The sequence below is a fragment of the Meleagris gallopavo genome, chromosome 2 (genome assembly GCF_905368555.1).
Source record: "Meleagris gallopavo chromosome 2, MGAL_WU_HG_1.1, whole genome shotgun sequence".
In the NCBI taxonomy this organism is placed as follows: domain Eukaryota; kingdom Metazoa; phylum Chordata; class Aves; order Galliformes; family Phasianidae; genus Meleagris; species Meleagris gallopavo.
The window spans coordinates 82,636,170-82,661,648 of record NC_139405.1 but is presented as its reverse complement, the minus strand read 5'-3'; the positions used below and the strand labels follow the sequence as shown (position 1 = coordinate 82,661,648).

At 33.6% G+C, this 25,479-nt stretch overlaps 1 protein-coding gene across 5 annotated transcripts in view; it reads left to right on the top strand.

The window, feature by feature from the left end:
* The window catches only part of ADGRB3 (adhesion G protein-coupled receptor B3), a 458,877-nt gene that overhangs the window by 248,257 nt on the left and 185,141 nt on the right, over positions 1 to 25,479 (top strand). For all 5 annotated transcript variants that reach the window (XM_085217833.1, XM_085217831.1, XM_085217832.1 and 2 more), the window contains 2 exons: positions 21,075 to 21,221; positions 21,913 to 21,988. In XM_085217833.1, coding sequence (XP_085073959.1) covers positions 21,075 to 21,221; positions 21,913 to 21,988 — 223 coding nt within the window. The remainder of the gene's footprint in view (positions 1 to 21,074; positions 21,222 to 21,912; positions 21,989 to 25,479) is intronic.

Here is a 25,479-nt window from a genome sequence, read left to right as displayed (position 1 = left end):
GTCATTAAGAGTTCTAAAGTGATAAAAAGTGACTGAAATACTATTGCAAAATGTTCATTTCTAAATTTAAAAAATCAAACAAACAAACATAAAAGCATGCTAGACTGCAAGATTGGAATGCCACAAGCAGAAGTCCTTTTAAAGGAATGGGGAATTGGAAGTATGGAACAGGATTAGGAGACACATATTTCTGTGGTAGATTAGGAAATGTTTCTTCTTGTCAAATGAATTTCCTTGAGAGCAGCAGCTAAAAAGTGGTTAAAAGAGTCTCTCTTGACCAAAAAAAAAAACCATTAAAAAAAAATAAATTTTTCAGCTCTTCAAAGATATTAACGAGAACAGAATATAGTCTTCAAATGAATATAGGTTGTCATGGATGCTACTTGGAACTGACAGAAAATAAACAGCTTTTTCAGTGTGAGAAATGCTACTGTAGTTGATGTTAGTTTTATGAATACTGATTTTTGATTAATCAGTAATGTTCTAGAATATGCAGATATCACAAAATTATTTAGCCTTGTCAAAGATGTGAAAACTGAAGGTCTCTGGAAAATATCCACTGGTAGATTAAATTTAGTTTTGACAGAGCATGTAAGGGACAGTAGTTCAAACCATCTAAATCTATCTTAAAGAATTCAGTAAAATCCTGTGGTCACTCTGAGAGCTCAGAGGAAAAAACAGTATGTTTTTATTTTCAGACCCTTTCACTTGAAACTCATTGGGATTCATTTTACTTAATTGAAGAATTAAAGTTCTTCAAAGTCACTTTAAACTATAGTCAGAACAGTCTACTTCTCAGGAGAGAAATTCATACCATCTCGGGCACCTAATCTAAGGGCATGAGATGCATTCTGTGCATTCATTCCACTAGCTATAGACAAACTTCTGACTATTCAGGACTGAATGATTCAGTGCATTTAAAGCAAAGAGGAGTGCTACTTTGTGAGTAAATAAAACCTGTGAACAATAGCAGTTCAGAGAAGCGTGATTTTAAAAAATTAAACAGCTTGAGAACTGGAATGATTAGAATAGATTTTTGGGAACAGATTGTTAAAAAGTACTAGATGTACACATCTAGTGAATGAAAAGGGAAACTAAATTGACATCTATGTTTAATCTTCCTCACAGGAAAAAAAAGAAGCGCAGATTTTAAACTAAATAATTAGCACATTTAATTCTGAATGATAATGAAATATAGCTCTTAAGAGGAATAGAATAAAAACAAGTAAAACAAGTCAATGTTTCACTGGAGAATGCAGCTGGTTATATTCTATTAAAAAAAAAAAAAAAAGTTAAAAATTCATGCTCCCATGTAAAAATTAGTCTGTGACACTGGTAATCTGATGAGAAGTCTGATCCAGTATAGTAATTAACATAATTTTTTATTCAGGATTTCAGATTGAGTCACTTATATAAGCTTTATGAATATTTGTAGAGGACAAAGTCTGATTCGTCCCTTCATAGAGAGTCTTAGATACCATAAGGGATAAAATTATTTTAAAACAGCATCCATTGGCTTCTACCTGCAGAGTTCCTTGTTTACTCTGTAATTGTTCATTCCACATTCATATATGTGAAATGTATCCATAAATGTTTAATAATCTTGCGGACTTATGCAATAAATCTTAAAATTTTCCTGTTACAGATAGAGAAATGTAGAAATGTAAGGAACTTGCAGATTATGTACCTAGCTGTAGTAGTTACTCTAGCTGTATCTTGCTAGTAATGGTACATCTGCCAAGTTCTGAGAATCCTAGAAAAAATGAGTAAGCTCTATTTCTGTCTGTGGGTTCATTCACCCTTTCCTGAAGGTAAAGGAAATAGGCTTTTAGGTCTTGTAGGTTGCAGAACCTGCATGTATCTTCCAGAGAAGGATCTGGGGGTCCTGATGGATAAAAAGCATGAGCCAGCAGTGTGCTCTTGCAGCTTGGAAAGCAAATGGTATGCTGGGCTCCATCAGAAGAGGGGTGGCCAGAAGTGACAGGGAGGTGATTGTACCTCTCTACTCTGCTTTTGTGAGGCCCCATCTGGAGTACTGTGTGCAGGTCTGGAACCCCTAGTACAAGAAAAACAAAGAGATGTTGGAGAGGGTCCAGAGGAGAGCCACAAAGATGATTAGGGGACTTGAGCACCTCCCCTATGAAGACAGGCTGAAGGAGCTGGGCTTGTTCAGTCTGGAGAAGGCTGCATGGTGACCTAATTGCAGCCTTTTGGTACCTAAAGGGAGCCTACAAACAGGAGGGGAGTCAACTCTTTGAAAGGGTAGATAACTGCAGGACAAGGGGAAATGGTTTTAAGGGCAGGAAGATTTAGGTTGGATGTCAGGAGGAAGTTCTTTACAGTGAGAGTGGTGAGGTGCTGGAACAGGCTGCCCAGAGAGGTTGTGGATGCCCCATCTCTGGAGATGTTCAAGGCCAGATTGGATGGGGCCCTGGGCAGCCTGTTCTAGTATTAAATGGGGAAGTTGGTGGCCTTGCCTGTGGCACGGAGGTTGCAGATTCATGATCCTTGAGGTCCCTTCCAGCCCTGGCCATTCTGTGATTCTGTGATTCTGTGATTCTGTGAATCTGTTCTTACTCTCTTCTAAACCACTCCATATTATATGGTTAATTTATTTATCAGAATGGAATCTGACCAGTCTCCTTATCTTATTTGTATTTCTATTACTGATGTGTGTCTTCAAAGCAGCATTTGAGAACCTTAGATTTATATACCTTAAAAATTGTACTGGCTTTGGATATACCAAGAGTTTGAATTGCTCTTAACGCTTGAAGCTCTTTTTCCAGTATATTAAATATGAAAGAAAAAGGCAAAAACATTTCTATTAATTTGTACATTGTTGTAAATAAAATGTTGGGTTTTGTTGTTGTTTTTTTTTGTTTGTTTGTTTTTTGTTTTCAATCAAGAAACACCTATTTTAATAATTTACACATACACTTAATTTGTAATGAAATTACTCCCTGTTCTGGGATTTGCAGTATTAAAGCACAGTATTGTGAATTTTAAAGTGGATTTTTGCAGTTCATAAAAATTCTGCAAATTTCAACCTTTGCTCCCAATAGAAAGAAAACTGGATCTATCAGACTAATGAAAATGAAAATTCCAAAATATCTGTGGATCTCTCATCACATAAAATATTGGGACATTAATGGAAGGAGATGGTGATTATTATTTCCCATAGCAATTTAACCATTTAAGAAGAGCAGTATCAGCATTCATACATAACCTTACTCAGGCATATTACAAAATCAAAGCAGAGACAGTATCAGAAAGTGAAAGAGTGCCCTGGAGATTAGTGGAAGTAAATAAATTTTTCTGAAGCAAAAGAAGGTATGTAACTTCTCAGGCTGCTGTATGTAAAAGAATGTGGCTAATATGTATTCAGAAACAAATAAAATAAATCCTCAAAAGCCAGTAAAAATAGCAAATCAATGACTATGACTTCCTATGGAATGTTATTCTTCCATTTCTAAGTTGTGAAAAAGATTGTGAATGATTGCTGGAGTCCTGCCTGTTCAAATTAGAAATCTACTGCTTTCCAGGTTCAAAATTAAGTGTTCAGAGGTTATGCTTTGGTTATCATTAAATTCTAGTCTCACTATGGGTAAGCGGTCAATCTATCAAAAGATAAACCTTTGTCATATCATACCTTCTATGTTGTTCTGCAGATCTGGATTTCGCCATGACATAGGCAGGGCAACTAAATCAGACTAGTATACTATATATAATATCAGAAGTTATTTCAGATCTCTGTCCTCCTTCTATCCATTATTCTACAATACACTATATTCTCAGGAAGCAAAAGGTAGGGAAAATTATGACTTTTAAAGGACTACTCTATGGATTGCACATTTATAATTGTTAAGAAGGTGAATAGGAAACATTCTGTGTGGTGTATCATACTTTATGTATAAAAATATCTAAAATCATTAATATAACTGGTTTTTTTTCAATAACTTATTTTCACAAGGAAGAAGAGTTGATCTTGCATGATTTGCAGTGAAATATTTTTCTGATAGTTGCAAAATACAAGATTCCCTTAATTCTTGAAACATTTCAGTTTTCTTCAGATTTCTGCCTTGCTTTTGAGTAATTAGCTAAATACATGGCAACATAAGCAATATTTAATTAACAATGTTTTGTTATATTTAACTACATATTTTTGCTATATGGTCTTCTGCCAGTTTCCATTGTCCTACTTCTTCTCAAAATAGCCTGAGTGAGTTGGTGCCCACCATCTTCCCATTCTGTACTAGAAATCTCCTTTTAAGTCTGTGTCTATAAACATGATTTGAAAATGACTAAATGCTTGAGAGCCATTCACAGCTGTCCATACTATGTTGAAGTCCTGGCACCTATCCAAACAACAGTTTTCAGGCATGCCTTGGGGCGTGAAAACCATTCCCAATAGACATAATTAATTCTTATTGCGCTGTGGTTCATAGTTGATGGTACTCTCTGTTCCTGCGGAGAGAGCCTGGCGGCTGGAGCAGTAACTCTGACTCTTTAAGTTCTGTCATCTATCCCCTGTTCTTTTCGTTCATGATTTTCACTCTAAGTCCTCAGCTGGTTCACGTGCAGTAAGAGCCCTGCCCCAAGCCGGTGTGCTCTCTGTTGATCCAGTGCTCACTTATGTGAAAAAGGACATTTGTCACTTTTCTTTCTTCACTCCTTAAAAAATCACTGTCTGCTAAGATTTATATACTGCCAGTGTCAGCCACATGTCTTCCTGTTCTTCATTTGCTCAAAATATATGTAGCAAGCTTCTGGTTACTAACAGCTACCAGAAGAGACAGATTTTTCAAAGAAAATAAAGAAAATAGAATAACTACAGAGAAAAGTCATGTGGAAATTTTGTTATTTCCTTATATACCTCTCATCCACATGTATTCATATCATTTCCTTTATCGCAGCCTTAGCAAATCCTTGATCAGATCAGTATGTTGACTTTTAGAAGATTCAAGTTCTTTTCCTTGATTAAAGGAGAAAACTTCATGCAGACTTTGAACTCAGCATCTCACTTAGTGCCTGAAGTTAATGATTAAGAGCTCATATTTCTTTTCTGATGTCAAATAAGCTTATTAAGTGACTCACATTACCCAAAAATGTAGCTATGGACAGTGCAAAAAGAGTAGATTTTTTTTTTTTTCCATGCTTTTCTAAATCTTTGTATTCAGTGATCCTGAGGAAATACAGCTCTCAGAGTTTCTTAAGAAAAACATAATTAATATGAAAGAAATTTCTGTGAGAATCTTTATCAAAGAAATTTCAAAAATGTGGATAAAGAACTAACAATTCTGTGGCTGCATTTCAGTAATAGACATAATTCAATAGTTACTTTTGTTCATACAATTTATTAATTTGCCCTAAAGCTGAATCTAAATAAACTAGCCATTCAATATTTTAAAATGGCCTTTCCCTTTTCTACCTTGTATTAAATATACACTGGAGCAATTGGAAACTGAAAAATGCTGACATCCAGGTTTGAATCTGATAAAAAAGAATGCCAGCAACCAAATTATCTTCAGCACATTTATGTAAATAACTTTTTACATCACGGAAGTATATGTATTTTAGATTATGATGTTATTCCTAGATTTCAACCTCCTGTCAACTCTTTTCTGAATCATTCTGTTTATAGGCCGCTTTTTACTTGGACAATTAAAAACTGTTGTTTTCTGGATAAGTCAGCTGTTTTATGACAAACCTTTTTTTTTAAGAAGTGCACTTCAGTGTTTCCTGAGAAATGAAATATCAAAGTTTATTTAAAAAGGAGGGAAAGAATTTCTATCAAACGCTAGACAAATCAACCCACTGTGCTAAAAAAACTACATGATTTCCTCTGTCATTACTGTAGATTATAACACCAAATAATACAAATCCACTGCTTCCAAACTGCATAGCTTGAAGTAAATTATAATGGAATTAACAAATTATGTAAGCATTTATCAGTTTTCATTTCAGTTTCATGAGAGTGTTAGTGGATTTTTCATATCAGAGAAAAATATTTTTATGCTAAATAATTATTTCGACAATGAAATTATAACACACTGTTGAGATCAAGCTTCAAAGCCATGCAAAATCATACAGATATAATTCTGATTAATTATAATTGTGCCTATGGGTGGGTTTTTTTTGTTTTTGGTTTTGTTATGTTTGTTTTTTAATATGGATAGTTGGACTTATGTATAGGGGCCTACAGCTATTTCTGCTAATCTGTTAAGAGCAAATTGGATAGCTGTAATGGAGCTAACAGCAAGATCAGTAGAAAGGATCCTAAATCATCGATGCTAGGTTTGCTAAAATCAAGAACAGGGTCTGAAAGTTATTAAGTATCTTTTGCTTTATCATCTTGCGATTTCTGAACCCCTAAGTTCATTCAATGGGTTTTGTTTTGTTATGCTTTCCTGTGATTTCAAATTTGAGTTTTAGAACCGTATTTGTTTCTCTGGCTCAAAGTAGAGACAGAAAATCTTTTGCAATGTTTACTTATGAAGTTTAAGATGTAAACTAGAGGTTTGATCTACTGTGAGTAAATACAACTTTTTTTCCACCTTGTAAAACTTTGGCAGGAACTCTATAAAAGATGTCTTTTTTTTTTTTTCTTTCTCATAACTCACCTTAAAATGCATTTGTCATGGGAGGAAGTCTTCGATATACTCAAAGTATGTAGAACAGTTCTGTGACCTTCCATATTTGAATGGTTCTGGATAAGGAGCACAGATGTTTAAACTGCACTGCAGTGATGCAAAATAGCTTGGTTTTGTTGTTGTTTGGTTTTCTTGGTTTGCTTTAACTGATACCCTCCAAGTATATATGGAGGCCACAAACAGCATACGGTGCCAATTTTTAAAGACGTAGTTTTGGAAATATTCTTCTAAAAAGACATTTGTTCTTTTGATATGAATTTAAGTTCAAAGCTTGAGCTCTTCAATTAGTGTTTGATTTTTATTTGGGGGGGAGGCAGGGGGTAGAGGGATATTTTTTCTAACCTATGGAAATTTCTTGCACTTCTAGTATTAGTTTAATTAATAGCAGTGTTACTTATATGATTTTTTTTTTTCCAATACATAGTTATTAAAATCTTATGGCCTCATTCCATTATTCAATAGATAATTTTCTTAGAAGGAGGTAGATTTCAAAAGCATCTAAGGTAAAATAGGATATAAGTGAAGTAACTTGTCCAGAAAAGCTTTCAAATGCTGTCTCTGGTTGTGTTGTAGAGCATCATGGCTAGAATATGAGTTGATCTCAGAAACATGAGATCAAGAAATACTTGGGACCATATTCATATATGTATAAATAGTGCTGATTGGTGAAACATATTTCCTCCCTGTATTTGCATCAAAATCTCATTTTCAATAAAGAAGTGGAATGAAAAAAGACCAGCCTGCCAAAGGGGAAGAAACTGTGGGACAGTCGTCAGGATGACTGGATTTTCAGGATTTGGCAACCATAAGCTGCTGCATCTGCATGCACAAGGCTACTGCCTCCGAGGAAAACATTTATCAAAAATATAGCAAATTTATCCCCTCTTTTTTAATATTTACCTCAAGAGGGTATAATATGTTCATAAAGATTAAAGAGAATGTCTCATTTTGCCTTTAGGTATCTTAGATTATTCGTTGCAGAAGCATACAATGAATGTTTTTAATGCTCATTTGGCTTTGAAAATTACATCACTATCTAGGCAGTGTAAAATAATGGTCTCTATTCACAGTCAACAATTCACAAAGAAAAGTTAATTTCTGCAAAATGATTGTCATTTAACTTAGCCGGATTGATCTTATACCTGTTTCTTGGATGAGTAGTTCCACTACTGGGAAAGATGGCTTGTGATTTTATGCTGCATTATCTATTTTACATTCCTGGTAGTATTTAGAAATCATTTACAGAAATAAAAATTATAGTTATCAAAATTTCTTGTAATCCAAAAACAATAGACTACACATAATAGAGTAGGAATTCATATATGGCATTAGTTCATCTGCATACGAGAGGTATTCAACTCCAGAGCTCAGAGGAGCTTCAAGCATTTATGTTTGTGCTGTTTATCATTTTTTTAGATGAGTTAGTAGAGTGAGTTTGCAGAATGTGTTTGTTCTTTGCACAAACTTGAAGCTTGCATTTAGGAGTTTTCTTTTACAGCTTGGAGAATAAAGCAGCAAGTAAACATGCAGAGATTTGGTCATTATTCCTAGGAAGTTATTTGTAAGGCTATTTCATTTTCTTCATTAAAAAAAAATATTTAAGTTATTTTACATTGTATTTGTTCATTTTAATATATGATTTGAAAGCATCTATGTCTAGACATACACATTTTCATGGATTTTTTTTCTTATTGATATATTTTCTATTGATACACCCAGCTGCTGGATCCAGAATTTTAACTGTTGCCCAGCATCCTCTGTACTCACATTAACCTGTTCCATCACTATTCATGGCAATGTTGAAAGTCTCTCCAGGCTATAATTTGGCATGAAATGGAGTTGTTCAACCTGCATTTTATTTTAATTTAAGATTTCTTTTTTTTTTTTTTTTTTTGATGTGTTTCACCAGAACAAAGCCAAACCTTCAATTAATGCAATTATGTTGCCTCCTAGGTCTAGTGGACAATTATCACAGGATGGTTGACAAGATAAGAGTTTTGTATATGCCACAGGCTAGTATATTGAGCACCGGACTACAGAAGAAAATTATCCTGGTTTTGGAGGCTAGAGTTTTTTTTCAAAGAATATAAGAAAAGCAAGGTCACGTTCCTCTTCCAGTGAGATTTGTTTGTTCCCAGCTGAATTTTATCTGTGAGAAAAAGAATAAAAAATGAAAGAAGGCACAATATAAAAATTCCACAAACGTAAACTAGATACAGCATATCATCATTAAAAAGCCCAAAAAATTAGTTATTACGACAAACTTAAAGCTTTTCTTTAAGGGTTTAGATCCCCCTCTTCTTCTGTTTCTTCTTCTATCTTGTACACTTTTTCCATTCTTTTGAATAATGCAATTATTAATGTGATAAACTAGTTCTTTCACTTAAGTATTTTTAATTCATTATTTCCTTATGTTAAATTCTCATCACTTCCTGTTTTATTCTTTGTGTGAATGTTGTTGTATGGTCTGGAAAAAGAAGTTCTTCTGTGTCCAATTAATTTTTTGCTCCAAGCAGTGCAACCACTATGTTGTCTTAGCACATGCACTGACAGTCTCATTTGTTGAATGAGCAAACAGTAATACTGTATAATTTAATTCAGTTTTCTGGTTCACATTTGGTTCACATTTTTGAGAATGTTTCATTACTATTCAAATGTCCCTTTGCAATAAATAATATACCTATAGAACTCAAATGTTTAAATTATCAAGTTTCATACAATAGCCACAGTTCATATGAAAATAGATCCAGATTACATCCTCTGCACCTTCACTTCTGCAAAAAATTATTGCTTACAAATATCGAATAAATGATTATTCTTACACTGACCAGTAAACTTTGTCCCTGTTTGGTTCAATTTAGGTACTTTTTATGAATGTTTGCCACCAGAGTGCAGTTAGTTTGTTTTCCAATAAAACACTATTTAGATGTTTTGGGATTAGGGACCCTTTAGTACATCGAAAATATTATTTTGGAAATGGCACTGTAAAAGCTATACAGACTTGAGAGGGAAAAATAACTAAAGGGAAAAAAAAGGCAATTTTATTTCCAGCATTCTGTAAAATACTGGTTACTGAGCAATAATACTATAATCATACTATGGTGGAAAAAAAGCAAAATAAAACAAGACCTCTTTTTTTTTTGTCCTGTTCTCCAGTGAATGATTTATATTAGGAAAGCCATTTTAAATGTGGATTAAAATTCTTAAATAGTCAAATACTATTGGAAGATAATGTCTTTTTTTCCTGGCCATATCCTAGTTCAGAATGTGAAGATAGATACTGACAGCATTCTCAAATACGGCATAGCATTAACAGTAAAACTGGGCTCAAATGATTATTATTTGCTGCTGAACGTCTCTACAGGACTACAAGTACAGAATGCTTTGGAACAAAATTGACAGGAGTTTTCAGTAAAGTAATAGCTTTGTTGGTGTGTATGTTCAGCCACCCTTTGTATTAGTGCTTTGAAGAACAGGTAATTAATTAAAGAAACTGGACTTCACTGTTGTTGGGTAGTCCAGTAGAAACAGTTAAATAAAAAATAAAAATTTCATCCCTGCATCTTATTTCCACATTTCATGCTCGTGATATTGCATTCCAAATGAATTCACCACTATGTCTTCTCAAATAACATGAGCAAACAGTCTGGAGTAAATTCTTCCTTTCATCTTTATATCATAGGTGTAATTGTGTTTTCTGAAGTACTGTGTGTTGTAGAAAGGAATGTTATCTGTTTAGAGTTTTCCAGGAAATAAGGCATGTTTAGCCAAAGCAATATAGCTTCAGTTTGAGCGACTCCTATTCTGGAGATATATTTAATAAATACACTAGCACAGCAAATTAAAGAAACAACAGTAGCCATGGAAAACAAAATTTGTTTTGGAATAACTAGCAAAAAATAGGTTCAGATAGGATTTAATGCTAAACAGATAGCAGAGTTATATCAGGTGCAAGTGTTTGTAATGGAGATGTTGCAGAGCCAAACATTCATCATTAGGGATTCGAATGCTGCTGACGGCTCCGTTTGAGAGCATCTGTTGTGTCTCAGGAAAACAAGAAAAAATGTTTTCTTATTTATGATAATCTCTACAGATTATCTGTCCAATGTGGTAATTCCCTATAATTCCCGTGTAAAATCAAAGCTGAAAGTATTGTAAGAGCATCTGAAAAGTGGTTCTGAAATGAAACAGGCTTTTTAAAAACTAGAATCTTCTGTAGGTAGAGTGCTATGTTGTATCTTAAGTTAGATATTTTGACCAAATTCTATGATTAACTTCAGCACTGGGCTTGCATTTTACATACTCAGTCACAGGTAAAGTTCAGTAAATCCATTATTCATAAAATGCAATTTAAGCTTACTACGCAATATCTACATAAAGTCGTATGAATTTTAAAACCTTTAGGAGACTTTTCAGACAGCACTCTCTTTCCCTCTCAGCTGCACCAAGAATTTACAGGACATATAAGGCATCTTAGTTCAGACAAAGCAAACAGTAATATTGTATAATTTAATTCAGTTTTCTGGTTCACATTTGGTTCACAGATGGATTTCATTCTTCAGTTAGCTACTTGAGTACTTGGGTCTTCTTGATTCCTTCTTCCACAACTTCAATAAATATGAAAAGCCTCTTCTTTCAAGAGTGAAGAAACAGGATTCTGGAGATGCGTTGACCAGAAGAGCTGAGCACAATCTCCACATGCCATAGTGATTCATATAGTGACATTATAACAGCTTGTAATAACCAGGTTGTCATTCTTTATAGGCCCAATTTTCTAGTTAGAAGTTTTTTAAAGCATCTTCTCATTGCACAGTTGTTTTATTGAAATGACCATAATAACTCTGAGATATTTCTCCTGAGTCATTAAAGTTAATTTAGAATTCAACAGACCAAGTAAATAAACCTGGTCTAATTAGAATTACTTACTACTTATATTGAACAGTATCTCTATGTCCCACAGAGATACTGAGTTTTCATTGTGCCATGCGTGATGTAAAAAATCTAAATAAAGCATGTGTGCATTATCCCAATGATTACATTTCATAGTGCCTCAGGACCACTTTTTGCAATAACTTAAGCACATCTTAATCTCTTTTATCTCTTCCATGGAGAATATTCAAGATGAACTAGACATGCCTCCAAAAAGCAAAGACCTAGTTATAAATTCCTGTGAGGACGGTTAGATTCATGGCTCTAACATTAAACTGAGACACAGAAGAGATGTCTTTCTTCACTAGTTCTATTTCAGATTTTCTGTACAATTCTGCCTAAGCCTTTTTTTAAGCCTTTCTTGAGGGCACTTGCTGGGTAGATGTTGTAGTACCTGTCTATCAGTTGCTGTGTTCAGGGAGAAGCAAGAGTGAGTTAATATGTGAGGCAAGCCAGAAGACAGCAGGAAATGTACAGTGGCCTCAATGGCACAGGCTGCCTGAAAGCATGTAGATCTCCCAAATTCAAGTGCTCAAAATATTAGACTGATACTGTAATGGACAGTGTTAGACTAGCAATTTGCACTTGGACTTGGCCATGTTTGAAAAAAAAAAAAGCAAATGAAGATGTATTTTTAGGAAGGAACTATTACTTCTAATAATCATAGGTACAGGCTTGAGCTTTGTATCTTACCTACTACTATAATTTCTCAATATTGATGGAGCTAAAGTGTTTAAAAAAAAAACAAAAACGCATTTATATGTCCTATTTGGAACACTTTTGTGAAAGCGTATGGGGAGATTTGCACATGCCCAGTGAATTTTCTTTTGTACAAATCTAAGCCCTCACCTGTATCTTCATATTGCAATTTGGAGTCATTACCACAATTCCATTTGAGTCTAATCCTAGATGAGTAAACCTGGGCATTTACTGTTCATGTCCTCGAAGACCTGATTGGTCCTTTATTATTTTACACGTCAGCGTATCCACATCTTGCAGCTATGCTACATATTTCCCACAGTTTTTCTAGCTTTTTGTTGCTTTCAAACCTGTCTCAACAACTGTGCCATGTTCATCATGAGATATATTCATCTACTGTACTTTTAATCAGAGAAAGACACCTTCATTATCCTTATTATTTGTATTCATTACTAGATTTGTTACATAATCTTTATGATATTACCATGTCACGTGGGCAAATTTTTCAAGTAAATGCATATTTTTATTGGTGTTACTAGTATTCCTAATAAAGCACCCCTTTTCTTGGCCATTTCTTTTTATGATCCAAAGGAGTATGATGCATTTTGTTTCTAGAGGACAAGTTTTGGATATTCAGTAGTTATGTGGCTGTGTTTCAGATCAGATTTGAAGATATTCTTCTGTTGTCTCACACTCCTTAGTACATAGCTAGAAAAGAATTACAACACTATAGAAATGGCCATTATGCACCTCTTTTCTTGCCAAGCTGTAGCACATATATTTAACTGAGAAAGGTGACTGAAGTTATCAGTTGAAGGGGGGAAATTAGAGTCTGGATCCAAGCAACACAAAGTTACAAAATATTGGAGATAATGCTGTAGAAAAAGAGAGCCATCTGCAAACATTCTTTCATATATACTTTTTTGCTGGATGTGGCTTTTAAGAAGATTCTACCTTTTAGGATTCAACAGACACTTCCATGAAATTAATTCTCTGACATTCTATGCCAAAAGAATTTACAATTCTCTCAATTTCAATATGCTTATATTTGTATCTGAAAGTTCTTAATGATTTCACTTTGTATGATAAAAAAGGCTGTTCAGTTAAAAAAAAAAAAATCCATGTTCAATCTGCTACAAAAAGCTGTGATTATAGACAACTATTGATTCACATGCTTTTATTTAGTTTCCTTTTGTGTGGCTATTATACATCAAGTCTAGCTCCATGCACAAGAAATCACATCTCATATTACCTTTCAATATCCTGTGTAAGTTAGTTCACATCTTTCTATATCTCTGAATGGATTAGGGTTTGGTTGTCATTTCCCTAGAGGTTAGGCAGTGGCCATCTTTCCTTTGCTTCAATTTGCTGTTTCTGGGAAGCAATCATTCTACCTCTGCTTTTCATCTCCCCAAGCAATGTAATATTGTGAGAATATTTTTGTCAATTCCCTTCTAATCACTTTTCATATCTACTGTCCCTACCCCCTGACTGATTTCTTGTCCTCTGTAATGTCATCTCTGCCTACATTTGTAAGAGACCTTAGTGGATATCTAATCATCAGTAAACATGATAAATAAACATTTATATGGTCTCCCTCCTTCTACTACTCTTCCATCTCAATGACATCTTCATTACCCTTCCCTTCTTTTGAGCCCTCTTACTTTAACATTATCTTCAATCTCATTCTCTTTTCCCTTGTTATCAGCTAGAATTACTAACAGTTACATTTTTTTCTTCTAACAGTGATTGAAAAATGCTTGGTTTCTACACCCTCCCTACACACTCAATCTAAAATAATGCTTCAGCTGCCCTAGCCCCCTCACCATGGTTCTAATCTTTATGTCTGTAACATTAGAAGTCATCAATTTACATGTGATATCTTCTACATTAATCTCCATCTTCTGTCTGGCTTTATTCTTTCTTTACATTGCAAAATACCCTCTGACAAACAGGAGTTGCTATGGGAGACCTTAGTCTTAGTCACATGAATATAGAGTAATACTAAGGGAAATGAAAAATAATAAAACTCTTAGATATACAGACTACCTTGGATTTGACTATGGGTCTCTTTGGCTGTTCATGTCTTCATCTTCCTCAGAATTACTCATAGAAGGCAAAATTGCCTTCTAGTTAATGAAATACAGCTTTCTACCTTAAAACTTTTCACCAAGTAACCAAACATTTCAGGAAGCATTCATTTTACTATAAGAACACAATTTCTTCTGACTACTCAAAGAAAAACTTTTAAATTTTCACTAGTCTTGTGACTCAAATTTGCAAATTTAAATGTGCTTCTGTTCTCTGTGTAGCATGCTGGCCAGCTACAAATAGTCACATTCATCTTAGCACAAGCATTAACAGTAAGTGAATGGTAACCGTGATTATACTATTACAATGCCATTTTTTTTTTCTTATGGAGACATGAGGAAGTTGCATTTTGATTATGGCCAAATTCTATGATAATATGATTTTCATATGCTATCACTTTCTATGGAACTGAACTTCTATCTTATATATATCCCATATATATATATTATATAGAGTCATCTGTGGTTTTTGTTTTTGTTTGAAGAAAGCTTTTATTGTTCCAGTCTTGGAACAACAAAACATTTGGAAAAAAAAAATTATAATCTTTTGTTTTACCTCTTTCAGCTTTACCAAACTTGATTTTTCATCATAACAAATTTGCAATCAGAAGCCACTCAAGGGACTTCATCCGCATATGTGATATTTCATGAATCTTTAGAATACTCTACAGTTATTTCTAAAATACGGAAGTTGGTATCAAACAACAGTTGTATACAAAAGCAAAAGAAAATGCTCATTTACTACCTATTAAAATATTCTGCTTTTTGTTTTGTTTTGCTTTGTTTTGTTTTTAATTTAGTTACAAAAGTGGCAGAAAAGAACTGAGTTTATTAAATGTATCCTGATCATTGCTTTCTAGCCTGTTCTAAGTGTTATACTGATCATATTCTTGATATGGTAGCTTACTGCTGGCATTTGTTACAGACTGTTGGATATATATTCAGATCTCATACTATTATGTAAGTGTCAGTATGTGTTACTTATTTTTTGTATTTCTTGATTGACTGAAGTTGTTTGCAAACTTAAAACAGAAATGAGTTCAATAATTCTTTGTAGTTCTTGTCATACTCAAATGTGTCATTTTGGAATGAAAAGGGTATTTCCTATTGCATTTTCTATGGAATACCAAAAGGAAATTTTTAGAAGACACTGTTAAGGTATCTTCTTGATTAATAAGTAACGTTATTCTTAACCTTCAAACAGTATTCTCATTGAAAGCAGTTTGCTTGACATCAAGGGAAGAACTGCCTGCAGAACTCATGCCCCGTTAATGAAAATGTCTTTGATACGTCTACTTCTAGTTCTCCCTACACCAGTTCTGTGTCTTGCTACAGAATGGATAGCTGCTATTGGCTGATGACCACTAGGGAGATAAGTGCATAACAGTCTTCTAGGGGCTCCCTTATTTCCCTGCTTGTAGAGCAGCAGGTCATGATAAGATTCTAATTCAAAAAGAGATCATTCTGGTGTTGTTAATCTTAGGAAATGACGTTACATCTTAAGTTCTTTAAGAGTGCTTTTCTGATCACTGTTAGATTTTGATTCACTGTAGGGGAATTTCATGAGTATTATTTGCAGAGTGAAAATTACTTGGTTGTTCTTATAAGCATGCACAGGATACAATATCACCATAGACCTGTTGGATATATGATTTCATGTGTGGTAAGTAGTGGATTTATCTGTGTAACTAGGGAAGGATTTTAAGGGAGATCATCAAGCCAACTTAGATGCAGGGGTCTGTAGAAAATCTGGAGATCCTCAAATTGGTCTCCTTGAGAAGAGAGTTTCATGATTTGTGTTTGTTGAAGAACATATTTAAAATGAAGAGGTTTCATTGGATAGAATAAATCTGATATAGATATCATCTTTAATACGTCCTTCTGCAGCTTTGATAATAAGCCAGGCAAAACTTTGTTCTCTGTGTGTCCAGCATGAACTGACTTGAATGAGTTTGTTTATTTTTTAAACAGACAAACAAATATTTTACATTTTAGGTCAACAGAAAAATTCTGAAATGTATAATTCTAATTGAGCCTTAATAGAGAGGTTTGCAGAAATACTCAGTATTATGAATTTTAACACATACAAAAAATCTTCTCATGCTCTCTGTCGCAAGCCTCTGTGACAATGACAGTTCTATTCATTACTATTTTACCCAGAAATAAATTTAGCAGTATTTTTCCCAGAAGGGCATTGTATCTTGTGTCTAAAAAATGAGAACCTGTTGTGTGATGACCTCGACTTTTCTAAATGCTCAATTGCAGAGGAGTTGGACTAGATGACTTTTAAGGGTCCCTTTCAACTCCAATAATTCTATGATTCTGTGATACTTGGAATTAATATTTATCTGAATCAAAAATTACCATGAAATTATCAAATATGTATGTGTACTTATGTGTAACTGAACCAATGTCTTATTATTTATACCAATATGCATCAAATGAATATTCGTGGAATTCTAAAAAGACTGGCTATTTTGCCTGCATTATAACTTATGGTAGGTGTATTCAGTACTAAGGTGATATTGCTTCTTGAAAACAGATTAAATTCTACTTCCTAAATTCTTCAGTTAATGAATATAGACATTTTAGTTATTAAATTCCTATTTTCTACAATTTTTTCTTACCTTGAGAAATCATATGTGAATTGTAGTTAAAGGTATATAAGGGCCAAAATAAGAGAGACTATTCAGAAAGTGAAATAATGCAATATATTTCTGCCTTAAATATATTTCTCTACATAAAAACTTTCTGTTTCTAAATCTTCTCCCACCAAAAGCCCTGTGGCTTTATATATATATATATATATATATATATATATATATATATATATATATATATATTTCTTATTATTTCAAGCTAAAGTTAATTCAAAAGTAAAGAATTTCTCCAAACTAGTGGAAGCTCTTGACTGCATTTTGTTTGTTTGTTTTGAGAGCAGTATCTGGAAAATCATAGGAAATGCCACAGTATAAATAAAAAACTAACAAGAATTTTCAGTATTGTAGTGCAGTACCAGATTCAATACAAGTTACATCAATAACTGAAATATGTTTTTGGATGAGAGAATAATGTATGCTGTAGATGATGTATGTGGGATATTTTGATATTTAAATTCCTTTTACTCAAATGAAAATGTAAATTTTCTTCATCTTGTGCTTAGTTCATTTTCTTCTGTTTCCTTTTTTCTTCTATTTTTAATTTTTTTTCCACTTTAATACTTAATTCTGCTAGTGTTCTAATTACTTCCACAAGCATACAAATTCCGTGTTGTATAAAGAAGCTAAAATTTCAGTGCCTGAAAATGGCCTGATCAGTTAGTATTATGTCTCGCACATTCAGGACATGATATTTTGTTAAGATAATCTTAGAAAATATGTTTTACTTTTGTTTTCCTAAAAATGGGAAGTAATATGCTTGTTTGTTTATTGCAGAACTGAACCATTCAAAGTCCAGTACTTCAAACAGACTTTTCTAATACAAGCCTAACATAAAATGAGTACAATGAAGTATAAAATGAATGACGTCATTCTGTCTTAATATCTATGTATGACATTCGTGGAACAAACTGACATTTTAGCTGCTGACATGTAAATGACTTGGCACCTGAATTACATGCATTCTTCTCTAGAAGGCTTGCTGATTTTCATGTTCTTAACAAAGTAAATAATTATTTTCATACTGCAGATTAAAACTGAGTTAGAGAATCACAGACTAGTTAAGTTTGGAAGAACTTATGGGTCCATCTGGCCCAGTGCCTGCTCAAGCAGGGACACCCAGAACAGGGGGCCCAGGACCGTGGCCAGGCAACTTTTGGAGATGTCCAAGAAAGAAACTTCACAGACTCTCTGTGCAACCTGTGCCAGTCTTCTGTCAGCCACACTGTAAAGAAGTCCTTCATGCTGTTTAGACTGAGTTTGAGAACAGCAAAGTCACTTTATACAATGTAAATACAGATTCAGAGGTCATGCTTCAAGATCTCTTTCAGATGAGATTTAGATTTCTTCATGTATTCTCCTGGGCTGAATTAGTTGCCTCTACTTAAGAGCCCACTAAATTATCTTTCAAAGTTCAGTGTCGTATTTAAAATTATTAGGCGCATACTCTTAGAATCATTCAACAAAGTGGCTAAAGAATGACCTGATAATCTTATGTGGATCTATCAAGACAGTCTTTGCAGGATGGAGAGCAAGCATTTTGGTAAATCAGTTTCAGTTATTGTTTTGTGTGCTAAATACAGTCTCTACACAAAAGTATACAAAAAAAAAAAAAAAAAAGCCAAAGTGTTCAAGGTATTATGGTGGTATCCTCTGTGAAAATAAAGACACTTTTATTTAGCTGGTTTCTGACTGTGAGCAGAAGAAAAACTTATCTGAAATATGAAAAGAATTGTACATACATATTTATGTCATATGAGTCATAAGTCAAATGCTTAGGTTGTGTGTATCAATTAATTATTAACAAATATTTTGGAATCTTTAGTTCTGAGTACTTAGGCACCAAAATGAATGTGCCTCTTATAAATAAGTAGACAGAGTCCAGAGACATACTGTCTTGAAGTCTTACCATTTATCCAGCTCTAAAGTACTTTTCTGTTATACAAAGTGAATTCCGTTGAATAACACTGATTTCCTGTGTCAGTAAAAAGAACTGTCATCTGAAATGTAGATGAAATATTGAGGCTTTACTAGCTAATTAAATAACCAGATAGGTAAATATACAGATAAAGAGTTTGCAAATATTATACATACGTTGTCCTATGTAGGCTTTTTTTAATTTTGAAAGCTGAAAACTGTGAGTTTAATTTTATTTATGTGGAAAATAAAATAAATATCTGATTATATTTTAGGAACCATGGAAAAAATCCATTTTTACAATGTTAATATACTGTATATCCATTGGTTGTGTGTGAAAACATGCAATCCATTTTATGCCCCAGTAATTTGGAAACATCTGATCTCTTCGCCCTTCACATAACACCTGAAATTTCAGAAGACTAAGCATCCCTTGAGAGCAGGGAATGTATTTGCCAATTTTAGCCCAGCAGGCATTGTACCTAGTGTTGTAAAGCTCGGATGATAGTTTTATAATGGAAAGCCTGAAATAACTTTAAGTACCACCTTACTGATGGTATTCTATAATGCATAACCAGTTTAATTTGAAACTAAGATTCAGTTACCAAGAAATACGTTTGCAGAGTTAATATTGTTAACATCTTAATTTTGCTCTTTCCTTGGATATGAATTACAGTTTCCTTTCAAATGAAATCCACTGATGAGACACCTAATGGTTTTCTACTTCAATTTTGCTCTTCTGCTTGCTTTTACAGTTGTCCCTATTGTCTTTAAAGTTAATCCTGGGAGAAAAATCGTTACATGGATCAAAGTACAGTTCTGATGTTCTGATGTTCAAACTCTTCCAACTGTATTAGCCTCATCATAAATTGATTAGGATGAGCATTACACAGGAAATTATCAACATGGTTTACATTAAGAAAAAGGCTAGGACTCCAAAGGTGTTGTTTGTCATCTCTCAGTGCACATAAAGTCATTCAGCCTTGTCAGTTCCTTAAAAGTAGTTGGAGTCTTGCTAGACACTGGCAGTGTTGCCATGGAATCTATACTTAGATTTCACAGCAAAGCTAAAAGTGATTTCCAGATAATAGTTGAGTTAGAAAGCAAGGAAAATGAGAATGAGTAAATAAAATTCCAGATTGCCCATTATATGATTTAATACCTTTCTTCTGTATTTCTGTATCTATTACAAATATATTAGTACCGTTGTTTGGAAGATTTGGAGTTTTTGATGAAAAAAATATAATTAAGAATTCAGAATGGGAATTGTTCTTTTAAGGAAAAGAAATCAAGTGCTTCACTGCAATATTCTCATTTATGTGGAAACAATGAGGTCTTTTAATATGTGGTTCTCCTTAATGGATCTGTCTTGAAATTGTGCCTGTATAGGGAATAAAGGCTCTGTTATTGCTTCATTATCCTGCATCTAGAAGATTTGTTTCCCAAAGCAATTTGCAGCATCATCCTCCTTTTACTGTCACATTTAATCATTTTAGAATTTACTCTGCAGATACAACTGTGTCCTAACATGAATCCCATAGTAGAAGCAAGTACATTTAATACTCCCTGTTAAGAGGAGAATCTAGCTGGCAAGTAATAGTATCAATGCAACATAATTATGTCAAAGAGACCTGAGAGCAGCTTTTCAGTACCTAAAGGGGGGCTATAAGAAAGACAGGGGTAGACTCTAGCAGGGTCTGTTGTGATAGGACACGGGGAAATGGTTTCAAAGAAAAGAGTTTGGATATAAGGAAAATGTTTTCTGTAATGAGGGTAGTGACACATGTTACCTAGAGAAGTGGTAGATACCCCATCCCTGGAGGCATTCAAGGTCTGACTGGAGGGGGCTCTAAGGAACCTGATCTAGCTATAGGTGTCCCTGTTTGTTGCAGGGGAGTTGGACTAGATACCTTTAAGGGTCCCATACAAATCACATGATTCTATGATTCTATGATAGTTAATCTGTAATAGAACTGCATAATATACAGAAAATGACACTTTCAATGATGGTTAATGTCCTACAAATTCCTACTTTACTTGAAATGTCTTATTGAATATTTTTTATTGCTTTACTTTTATCACTTTTTGATGCTTTAAAGTATGAAACAATTTTATTTGATTTCTCCTTCTAGTGGCTAGCATTCAGAAGCTTCCTGCTGCGTCTGTTCTAACTGACATCAATTTCCCCATGAAAGGAAGAAAAGGAATGGTTGATTGGGCAAGGAACTCAGAAGATAGGGTTGTCATTCCAAAAAATATATTCACCCCTATGTCAACAGGTAAAGAAGCGTATCAGCATGTTAATTTTGTGTTGACTTCAACAAGGGTACTCAGGGTCTTTGTCTCATAGGACTCCTGTATAATGTGGAAGTTGTTTTATAAGAGAAACATATTATTCCAGAGGGAAAGGATGGAATTTAATTTCTTAATCCGAGCAGAAAGTGCTGAAGAAATCCAAGAGATTGGATTGTACTTGTGGTCGCTCAAAAAGGCCTGAAGCACAGCACTTGTGAGCTTTCTGATTCTGTTCCATCCCAGCAGTCTGGACCATTCCAACAAATGACATAACTTTTACCAAATAATGGTTAGCAGGGAAATTACCCCAGCTTCTAATGCAACTTACAAAAGCCATTGCAGTGTATACCTTTGACTTTAGAAAATTTACTTGCTACATATTAAATGTTAAAGACAACCTTTGAGGACACTTCATTATAAAAGTAGATGAACTAGCATGGATGTCAGTACACAGTGATAGATTTTTGAAAATGTGATTTTCAATGTTTAAATCTTTTGATATATTTCTGACAGTGTAACATCTTTATGAACGGATTCTAGGATATAATTCAAATTTATGGTAGTTTATTTAAAATACAGTTTTTACTGGAAAGATAAACGATATTCAGGAGTTTTTTTATGCTCATCAAGGCTGGGAAAGAGTATTTTAAAATCTTTTTTCCTTACCCTTTTTAGAACTAGATGAATCAACTGTATTTGTACTTGGAGCAGTGCTGTACAAAAATTTAGAACTCATTTTGCCAACTTTGAGGTAAGCAACTATATAACCACAAATGCACTATTAATTAGCATAACTACATTACATTTATGGATAAATGCAAACTGCCATTACCATTTGTGCAAGGGTATTATGGGATTTTTTTTTCTATAATTATTTGAAATATATATGTAAATATCATGTTTCCTTCATGGTTGTTTGTATTGGTTGTTTGTATTATAGAGATAAGTTTTTTTAACGAAGTGTATTCATTTCTGTTTTATTTAATCTACATTAAGCTTAAAAAAGAAACATTCCCTTCAATATGTGGCTCAGGCCACATGTACTTCACGCTACTGTTAATCTGGTTACTACTTGTGTGCTTCATTGATCTACTAACGTCTTTTTAACAGTAAAATTTTATATTTTGTCACACTACAGCAAGTGTTAATGAAGTCACAATAGAAAGGATAATAATTAGAAAACCATCTAATGGAAAAGGATCACCTTTTCCTATTCTATTTCATAAAAACTTCAGGAGTTGAAACAAAGGTTGGAAAACCAAAAGTGTTGTCTTTGAATGTAATTTGACAAAAAAAAAAAAAAAACTAAGATAAACAAACAAGGAAACAAAAAACAACACAACTTCTCAGTAAGGTTGCAATGTGCTGTGTACTGAATGGCTGCAATGTTAGGGATAGAAATCTCCCTGCAGCAGAGTACAGTGTGAAGAGTGGTGTCCAGGCAGGACACCTAGCAGCCTGGGAGTGCTGGCAAGAGCTATTTATGCCTAGGGCACAGTGACAGCTCATCCATTTCTGAAATATCAGTAAGCACTTTGCATTTGCTGTGCCAGTCCCTGGAATTAGCTCCTTATTAGAAAAACAAAACCAAGGGCTATCATATTTAGCCCTTTTTGGCAGACTTTGGAGAAATTCTGCCAGTCCTAAAAAAGCAGTGAGGTGGCCATGTACCCAAGTACCTTTCAAACCTTTGCAGTGTAAACTCTAAACCACAATGATGCCTTTTCCGCATATAAAGGCCAGTGGTTTTGATTTAAAGAAAATGAGTGTGAACTTTCAGATACTATATATTCACTTATATGAAGAGCTATTCCTTGCATTTATTTCATCCATAAGAAAATTGAGATTTTAAGCCTTTTTGTGTTTTCACTGGAATCAGTAGTACCCCAAGTATCTGTTCTACTTTCATCTGGTTGCTGATTTCTACAGCAAAATTGACCATTTCCCTGTACAATTCAGTTCATAGAGAGGTTTTGTGAGCTTCTAAAGCAAAATGGTCTAATAATCTAAGTGTATATATTCATAAATGAAGTCTTTAGAAACTCAAATATGAAGATATCCCACTTTGCCTCTGAATATGTTCAGTATTATTTGAATCCAATTCTCAGTTGCCCAAGAAAAGGAAATGAGCACTATTACTTTCTCTTACGTGCATGAATAAGAGATAAAAGTCATGATTAATCTATAATGAAAAAAAAATCAACACCCTGGGTACCCAGAATCTCATCTTTTTGTAGGAGTGTAGCACCTCAGTACTACCCTCTACTTCTTTAATATTTATAATGAAATTACAGTAACACTTTTGCAGTTTACATCTCTTACCTCATCAGGAAGAGTATCATAGTGGATTACTTTGCCCATAGTGATCGTATTCAAAATTTGATCTTATGACCTTAAAATAGTACTTCATGGACTGCACAATTCCTATCCATTTTGATGCATTCAAACCATTTTAGTATTCATTCAAAAATAACTCTGATTTGGAAAAAAAGTGGCAACCATGTTTAGTGCTGAATTTGTTGCACCATTAGACTTTTCAGAAAAAAAAAAACAGAATTACAATGCAGTTTTTTTAGGAATCTTTGTGATAGGGTGCTTTATCATTTTACACTTATTCAAAAACATGCATGAAGAGGAGGCTGCCATACAATCCACATCCACACCTCTGTGTTTGGAAAAAGTATTATTATTTTTTGCTTATATTTTGAAATGAAAGATATTACCCAACATTTATTATTACTTATAGTAATATTATTTAATATCAATAAATGTAATATTGTAACTATATTAATGCTGAATATAGTGAAATACTTCAGTAGCACTATGTATAGAGCAAAATTAGTTTAAGTTAGTTATATTATCTATTAAGTTAGTTAATATTATCTATTTTTGGGCGGGGGGGTTTTGTACGATGCCTAGAAATATGATAGCTGTTCACAACGTGTAAATTAAAAAAAACAACAACAAAAAGCCATTTTGAACATGTGATACTGCTCTAAGTAAAATGACAATTTGCTAATGCTAGAAATGAAGATGGACAGAAAAGTGAACCAAGATAAATTAAGATGGGCTTGTGTTTGAGTTCAAGGGCCTTAATACAATCTTACACCTTACACCTTAAGAACATGATAAAAAAGGTAACTTCTACTGGCTGCAGTTAAACATCCTGAAAGCAATAGCACTTCAGTCTCTTTTAAGAGGGATTTCAGTCTCTTTTAAGAGGAGTTAGACTGGGAGCAAAGTAAAAGTTTGATGGAATTAAATCTACTTTCCATAGTTTTCAAAATATTAGTGGTGGTCCATTCCCATGTATTGATTAATACCAGGACTTTGAAGAATGAAAGTGAATGCATTTTTTGAAGGAATTTGTCTACTTAATAAGTAAATAGAATAAAATAAACATATCGGAATATCATTATATATATTTAGAAGAAATCTTTTGAAGCACACCTAACCACAGAGTTCCCATCTGATACATGACAGGAGTTCTGTGAATAAAATGAAGATTACATTATATGAGATGTGCTATACAATACATTTCACAAGCTCCAAAATCAACTGTTTTAGCACATGGACTTGATTTTTCTTGTTTTGAGTGGCATAGAATCTGTTAACAATAAGCCTTGTATACACAGTATGTGATGAGAAGTTGACAATTATATTAATCTAAAACTTTTTGGGAAAAGTCATTAATTCAAGTGATATATGTAGATTATTAAAATAATTTTGCTAGGACTATTTAACACAGAAGGCCAGGAAAGAAGAAGAAAAATACTTTATTCTTCCTAACAAAAATATAATTATTATTTTCTTTCCATGCAGAAATAACAAATTCCATTTTTTTCTACTTGCTCTTTTATTGTAATGTAATACAGATATTTTCTTGATATTGAAATATTGAATATTTTGAGTATAATGAGGTACCTCTTATTTCCGTATATTTATATCCCTGAACATGTAAATAACATTGTTAGATTAAAAAAAAAAAAAAATTGATTCCCAGTAAAATATGCAAAAATATAATCACTGTAGTTATAATTCTTTTCTTGAGCACTCTGAAGGAATATACTGGATGTTGCTATACAGTAAGATAGCTTTTAATTTTTCTTCCTAGAAATAAGAACAAATAAATAATCAATGAATCTACTGTAGTAAAACTTTTTCCTGACACTTACACAACCACCTTACTTTTCCTGCTGTAATTCACTGATATGTTCTGTTTTCCCACATGAACCATCATTC